Genomic DNA, 8,252 nt, shown 5'->3' with positions numbered 1-8,252 from the left:
GGGGGGGGGGGGGGGCAGAATCCCTTGCTACACCGGTAACTCGCCTTCAAAATTCGGGGAAAATGGTGTTGAAGAGCTAAAATATAGTGTGCCTCTGCTCAATATTTGGCTTTGAGCCAACTGTCTTGAACACATTTTAATTCAGTCTAAGTCATATTTTATCAGTGAAACACATATCCCTTATGCCTACATGAATTTTATGAGAAAATGAGTTCTGATAGGAAGCTGAAAAGTTCGAGTTCAGAACCAGAAATTGTCTGTAAACTCTTGGTTTTAACACAATTTTAATGTAACATTTTGACAGGTAGTAACGTTTTTATTTTTATTATATTAAAAGTGTTAACTATTGTTATTAGCACATTTTTGTAATTCTGTAATTTAATACATATTTTTATGTAGTAAGCAGAATTACCCTTGTATGCACGATAAAGTTTGATTGTGTTGATTTATACTAAACTACATTGGTTGGATAATTATAGTCAGTTCAATTGAATGTGAATGAACTGAATAAACAAAAAGTAATTCGAATTGATTAGATAATGAATGTTATTGAGTTTAATTAAATTGTGCAACATGATTACTTGACTGATTAACAATCGTCGTTAAGTGGGTTATCGACTGCACATTCACTTTTAGATCCGTCATTATTCGCAATGACAGCTTGCGTGAACTTTGCTTCCATTTCTGAAGGGTCAGCCTCCCGCTCCGACGACATCATAGTCGATCTACTGATTGCGCTGACTTTGTAGACATCATTGCTGGACTTTCCATGTCGATTGGTGGCGCTCGATATCTTCTTGGCCCACATGCCTCGTACTCGCTCGGTAAACGCGAAAGCAAAGAAGGACATGGGCCCCTGGAGGGTGAAGATGACAGTGATGACGTAGGAGAAAACACGGTCCTCAAAGTGATCAACGATGAAGATGCCAAACCACAGCAAACCGGTAGCTACAAAGGTCTGTGCGAAAAATAAAAATAAAATGCATTATAATTGTTACAAATTAGGTGCAATCATGTCGTTTACCCGTTAGGTGAAAAAAAACATACACATTTTTTCCTTAGAAAAATACACTTTTTTTCAAAAATTTGTGGTGGAAATTCGAAATTTTGTCCGAACTGCAAGTAATGCTCTTGCTGAGCTCAATATGAAAAGGGGCACCAAAGCAAACCACATGCTTTTGACCGTTTTGCCCAAAATAATGATAGTTTGGAGTATTTAGCAGCTTTAGTCTTGTACAAATTACTGTAAGCTTGGTTCACTTTATACATTTTGAATTCACCTACCTTCACAAAGAGACTCAACTCCATATGGAAAGTCTCAAGTCGTCCTTTCTTCTCACAGACCAGTTCCACATCTTTCTGGGTCGTCCTAATCCTCACCAATGCGACAGTAAAGAATACCGCATTAAGACACATGAGACACGACAAAGGAATGACCACCAGGTAGGTAGCAACCTCCCAACCGGATATCATGCAACCGTTATAGACATTCTCCATCTGGCCATCAATCTCAGCTAAGAAGTGCAACGCACAACCAACTCCCACATTGACAAGGGGAGCACCCCATCCGTACAGCGAGTACAGCCAGAATATTCGCCCGTCGTTGGTCGATCCTGTGAGCCTCGTGCGAACACCGAGGCTGAATGTGCGCACAAAGTGAACAGAGACGACGTTACTCCAGAAAAAGACGGCCATCAGTAAATAGTGGATAAGAACGGCAAAGGTGAGACAAGAAGCCTTTGTACCCAAGGTGAGCTGATACAGAGGGGACCCAACTGCTATGAGGAACGTCACCAATAGTGCAAACAAAGCAACCAGAAAACTCATCATGTTCTTACCGGGCAGATTTCTCAGTTCAGGAAACATGTAGTAAGTGAACAGAGACATCGCTACAAACACTAGAGATATAGACATACCGACCATTGATAATATTATTTCGCTAGTGTCGTATTCGTTTTGGGTGAACTTTGGGTTTTCGGTTTCGGAATGGCAAACGGCTATCTTTCCTTGTGACATCACGATGACATCACTAGATGATAGATTTCGGCCAGCTGCGTCACGATACACCAGCATTGAGTCCATCGCCGTTACTTTAAACTCAGTTGAATCTAACACAACGATTGGGCAGATTAATTTGACGCTGCAAGTCAAAACAGACAGTCCAGTCTTTTTTCCTGCTGCATGGGTTATTTCTTGCCTCGTCGTAAGCGATGGAAGGGCATAAGTCTCATTGTCTAGTAAGAACTTAATGAAAGAAACACCCTTGACTAAGATGATTTGATACACATCCAACGCATACTTGTTGAGCTCTTGACCTTGCTTTGCACATTGATCCTGCAGGAACACTTGATCAAAATTCCTTATTCTAACTGTGGACACTGAAAGAGACATGCTGGTAATTTCCAAGCACTTTGTTTTATTCAAGGCATCTAACACCAACTCTGACAATGATTCGATACTGGTTGTGTTGCTGACTTGAGTCACAGCAGATATAATGTACGGGTACGGCATTTTACTACGAGAGCAACTTGGATTCGGATACATTTTATTTGAGTAATCGGGTTTTAGTTCAGAAGTGTCAAACGAAACATCACCCAATATCTGGTGGAAAAGAGCTGAAGAAAACGCTTTCTTATCATCAACGGGGAATTCGGTTTGGATAAAAACTTCACAGGAGAATCTCCCGTAAGGAACTTGGGTGTTAAATCTTAAGGAGTAGTTGCTTTGGTTCATGAGAGAAACACACGTGAAACCATCATCTGCAACTACCTGGCCGAACGGACAATGGTCACGACACTCACCGGACGACTGTTTATAGACTTGTCCTTGATCGCATGTTGGCTTGAAAGACGACGTCGGTGGACGACCGGGACGACGAACCAAACTTACACCTTCCAACGGCGAAAAAAATAACAAGGTGGCGGTTCGATAATCTGGAATCCACGAACCAAAATCAGAAGCATACACGGTGTTGGTACCGTTTCTAGCCGCTATTACAGCCGCTTGTCTAGCGTCAATGCACAGCGAACAGTGTATGTTATCAGTGTTATCATATGGTAACCGGTAGGCACGGCACGCGTCCCAGTTCGGTGAGTCTTCGCATTGGTATCTAAACCACCTAAATGGCTCCACCTCCCACGGATAGACAGGTTCCATATATCTGATAATAAAACAGTTTGTTGCCACGAGCGAAATTGTTGTTTTCTGTAATTCAGAATCAATATCAAAATCGCGTCGGGAGCAACCAAAATAAATATTCCAAAATATGACGTTTGGGTAGTCGTAACCATTACACAAAGCGCAATGAATGTTCATATAATGTAGCCCATTCGCAGCGGTTACCGGGAGCAGTGCTATCAAGTCAGAAAGGTGTTTGACGCTTAATACTGAGCGCTTCATCTGACAGGCATGCAATTCATCTTCTGATGCATCCACTCTACAATCCTGTATCATTGCGTAGGATTCATAATCATCTGATGCAGCAGCAGTAAGACGAGCGAATTGTTGAGTTGATCGTCGTTTGAGAATCACTGGTGACCACAGCGCCCTCAGTTGGCAGAGATACTCTTGAACCAATTCATATGTTGCTTCCTCCGCGTATACTCGGCACTTATCTTCGGAAGTTGAGACTTCGCCCTCGTATGTAAAGGAGCTATTGATTCGATCATTAGTGCAATTTTCCATCCCAACTAAAGTATGTCCACTTGTCCCCGTCTCGATGTCAGTACAGAAGAGAGCATAATCTAAACAACAGTCCCCATAAATGACGCAGGCGGGTTGACATTTGCAGACCAGTTCAATGGTTTCATACGACGAGTTATTGCAGCTACCACAACATGAAGCGGTGCGAGTTAGTTGCAATGTTACGTCATCCAATACAATCTCCAAACCTGTGAGAAAGACGGAAATCAATTTGATTAAGGAATAACCGATCGCCCCTTTCTGACTGGGTATAATTTCTGTTCACATATTAACAGCTGTTGCACTTTTCCCCAAACATTCCTGACAAGCATGTGTAGTCTTAAAGCCATTATACAATTTCAGTAAACAGTATTGTCCAAGTCCCACACTTCGTGTATCACAACTTATATATAGAATAACAAACCTGTGAAAATTTAGGCTCAATCGGTCATCGGAGTCGGGAGAAAATAACGGGAAACCCACTCTTGTTTCCGCGCGTTTCGCCGTGTCATGACGTGTGTTTAAAATAAATCCGTAATTCTCGCTAACGAGAATTTATATTGTTTTACCGTTTTCTCCATTACCTTCTGTAAACCCTGTAAATTATTTGTAAATATGTAAACTTTTTTTTTTCTGTACCGAAAGGGTCCAATGGCTTTAAAAGCATTAGAATATTTTGGACTCATTTGGTCGTCGAAGTAGCCAGAAAATAATGCAAGAAAATGCACAAGAGTGCCAACTTGTGTTCTTACATATGCCAGAAAAGGTTTCATGCCTTATAGTCTTTCCATTCAGAAAGAGAAGTTACCGCTTTCTCAGAATATACAGTACTTCAGAGTGAGTCGCTTATCACAATGTGACAGATGTTTATATTATTATTAAAGCCATTGGACCCTTTCGGTACAGAAAAAAAAAAAAAAAGTTCACAGATTTACAAATAACTTTCAGGGTTTACAAAAGGTAGTGGTGAAATACTTCTCTTGAAATATTATTCCATGAAATGCTTTACTTTTTGAGAAAACAGTAAAACAATATAAATTCTCGTTAACGGATTTATGTTAAACACATGTCATGACACGGCGAAACGCGCGGATACAAGGGTGGGTTTTCCCGTTATTTTCTCCCGACTCCGATGACCGATTAAGCCCAAATTTTCACAGGTTTGTTATTTGATATAGAAGTTGTGATACACGAAGTGTGGGCCTTGGACAAAACTGTTTACCGAAAGGGTCCAATGGATTTAACAAGTGTCCGTTGCTAATAAGAATTTCGTACCGAAAGTGTCCATTCCCCTTTAAAGCCATTGGACACTTTCGGTAAACAGTATTGTCCAAGGTCCACAGTTCGTGAATCACAACTTCTACATAAAATAACAAACCTGTGGAAATTTAGGCTCAATCGGACATCGGAGTCGGTAGAAAATAACGGGAAAACCCACCCTTGTTTCCGCACGTTTCGCCGTGTCATGACATGTGTTTAAAATAAATCCGTAATTCTCGATATCGAGAATTAATTGATATTGTTTTAATGTTTTCTCAAAAAGTAAAGCATTTCATGGAATAATATTTCATGAGAGAAGTCTTTCACCGTTACCTGCTGTAAAAAGTTATTTGTAATCTGTGAACTTTAAAATAAAATTCTGTACCGAAAGTTTCAAATGGCTTTAATTATTAACACTGTACATCAAATTCACATAATATACATTTTGATTGGCATAGCGAACCACGTAGAGCAACGCCTGGTTCATGAACAAAATACTGGTGAAATAAAAATATTATCTTGGGACAAATTCAATAAAGGGTATCTTTATAAGTTACCATAAAAAACTTAAGATAATATTACACTTCAATCATTATGAGAAACGTGGCCGCAAAATCTATACACTTTTGAAATGGCTGACGAATAAAAACTATATGATTTGGGGGGAAATGTTTAGATGTATGGATAGCCTATGGATTCAACTTTCATATGACACCAACAGGTCCGAAAATAATTCATGCTAGGGTGAGCCCTGCTCTCTGAAGAATAAGTAGTCGACATCTTGGAGTGAATTTTGTAGGCTCCAAAGGACCTACCTTTCACAAATTGAATAGCTAAGTACTGCGCAACCTAATTGTCATACCCTTTACAAAAGTGAGCAGTGCTCACTCAATCATACATTATTTTCAGACTTTTTGGCGTAAGATGAAAGTTGTATTGTGTTCGGCAGCCAATTAAAAAAAACATGCACTTTGACAGTTTGTTTTAGTTGTGTGATTAAAATATAATCAAAATGGTCCCAAAACCACCTTATTGTCGGTTTTTGGTTTCCAAATTAAAGCACAAACATCCTTGTCCGATAATCACTATCGAAATATGACTTCAAGCACCAAATAACGTCTGTCATTTTCTCCCCGAACGCTTTTCATAGACCAACTCGCCGAGTCCAATGCAACGTGTCTTTCTGAACCCGTGTCCTTCTCATGCTATTCTAAACTCAATTTGTTCAATTTAGTTGTAACAAGCATTTAGGTTGTATGGAAAGGTTTGCGGTAACACCGTGTAATGACTATCTCTCAATGAGTTTGGGTGGTTCTGGGATGGTGGTTTCAACTCGACGTTTCGATCAGAATGCTCTGATCGTCTTCTGGAGAAAGCAGTTTTGTGTTAAACGGTAAGCTCTTGTAAACTTGTCCTTGTTCAACCCATAGTTTTACTAACGTCTTACTTAGAGCCACGCAAGTGACCGATTTACGAGGGCTTCATGAATAAGGCCCCTGAATGCTACAATCCACGGACGACGCGAATAACAGATTGCGAAAACTTTTACTGTGCTCTGCTGCGTGTAGTGTCATGTAATCCGAAATGTTTACAGACTATTAAATTATTATCCTCGTACACGCAACGGACGTCTGGGTACTGCACGCCGTATGCTAGTCTTTCGGACTAGCGCACGGAAAACCGATGCACTATCACACGGCTGTCGTCTAGCAAAACTAAGACATATCATGTGACGCGCTCTAAACCAATGAAAAGGCAAAATATTGGTAAGGGGTGTTATAATACAAATTAGTTTCGGTTTCCGGAACCGTTCTACTCTTTTAATCCGATCTAATAAGTGATGCATGAATTAATTTAAAAACTAATCTATGAACAATTCATTTCAAGAGGGTCGCATTTTTAAGATAACATCGGGAGAAAGTCAGGAGCGAGTATACGTCCACATACAAAAAATATCCCTAACAGGAATTCGTAATAATATTAGGAGCATCGTCAGTAACGCTTCTCAGATAACATTTTTTGGGGGCATACAAACTGATATCGCTTGTTCATCACCACATTACTTCAAAATGAAATGTTTCCAAATTGTTTTATACAATCGAAAGCTGCAGTATGCGTCGACAAGTTTTGATTGCCCTTTATAAGAGTGATCAGACGATAGTCATCCCCTTTAAGTGTGATCTCCAGATATACGGCAGTTATAGGTTGGATGTATTCTGACTGGCATTCCCAACAACGATAGATCAGTTGGTTGAATTAATCTTACTCAGTCGGGTTCTATTTGGTTTATTGTTTGAATTCCGAAAAATCTGCTACGTGGTAGTAAAAAACTATTATTGCAAGACAAGTTTTTAAAAGAGTATAATGTATTCATGATGTTACTGCAAGCTAAACATACATGTATGCATTTTGACATGAATGTCTGTTCTTAAACCAACTTTATGTATATTGATGTGTTGATACCTTTTACCCTAACCTCTGACTGGTCACGATTTTGCATGTCTTTTGTAGAATTTTTACATTTTCTTATTATGTCATTTTAGTTTAAAAGTACGAATTGTGACGTCAAAGGATTCAAGTTCGATTCAATCAATCAATCGTCAAATGTTTAGGGCGCCAACCGTCGTTGCTCATATAGCGCCGTACCGTAGGCTTTTGAATAACGGGAGATAAAGCTATTGAAATTGGTTAATGAAGTAGACTGCCTGATGTTCTGAGGAAGATGATTCCACATCCCTGGTGCTGCAATAGAAAAGGCACGATCCCCCAAACTGTGTTTAGTTCTTTGGATGTGAACATTTGAAGTTTGGGAACAGGGAACGCAGATTTCGGACAGTTTTTTTTATATTGATAATGGGTAAGTGAGATATGATGGGGCTTAAGGTGAAAATGAGTGAATTCAACACAGCAGTCACATGACCTCATGTTAAAACGGAAATACCACCGTGTTCAATAACCTCCGTAGAACAGTTTTGGTCAAAATCCTTAAACGTTTGATGACGTCCCATAACATTGGCCTTTAGCTCCCCCCTTGTTGTATTTATTTTTTACTTTTTAGACTCGCACAACAATTTATCTTTGTTAGTAGCTACCGTTTGTTTTTGATATTTGATGACGACATGTCTATTTCTTTATAAATGAGTATTGGAAAAAAATGATGAATACACAATTTTTAATAACGTGAGGTTGAGTATTATTCCAACTAATATTAAGAAAAATGCATAAAAAACAAATCAAACGAAGAGATGACACTTTGAATGGAAGAATTAACTATTTTTTCCACTAAACAAATAAAAGAGTCTGCTTTTGTG

At 39.3% G+C, this 8,252-nt stretch overlaps 1 protein-coding gene across 1 annotated transcript; it reads right to left on the bottom strand.

Annotated features, from left to right (window-relative positions):
• Nucleotides 1-28: 28 nt before the first annotated feature.
• LOC139938807 (uncharacterized) lies at nt 29-3,161 on the bottom strand. Its single transcript, XM_071934444.1, has 2 exons — nt 1,285-3,161; nt 29-958 (listed from the first exon to the last, which is right to left on the bottom strand). Exons 1-2 carry the CDS (start codon nt 3,154-3,156, stop codon nt 590-592), a joined length of 2,241 nt encoding a protein of 746 aa, XP_071790545.1. The 5' UTR covers nt 3,157-3,161; the 3' UTR covers nt 29-589.
• Nucleotides 3,162-8,252: the final 5,091 nt, after the last annotated feature.

This window comes from Asterias amurensis, chromosome 6 (assembly GCF_032118995.1).
Source record: "Asterias amurensis chromosome 6, ASM3211899v1".
NCBI classification, from domain to species: domain Eukaryota; kingdom Metazoa; phylum Echinodermata; class Asteroidea; order Forcipulatida; family Asteriidae; genus Asterias; species Asterias amurensis.
This window is presented reverse-complemented; position numbering and strand designations above follow the sequence as displayed.

Coding starts and splice junctions, on each gene's coding strand:
- LOC139938807 (XM_071934444.1), bottom strand. CDS start 3,156: ATGGAACCTGTCTATCCGTGGGAGGTGGAGCCATTTAGGTGGTTTAGA. Junction 959..1,284: donor AGTTGAGTCTCTTTGTGAAG/GTAGGTGAATTC, acceptor TTTTTCGCACAG/ACCTTTGTAGCTACCGGTTT.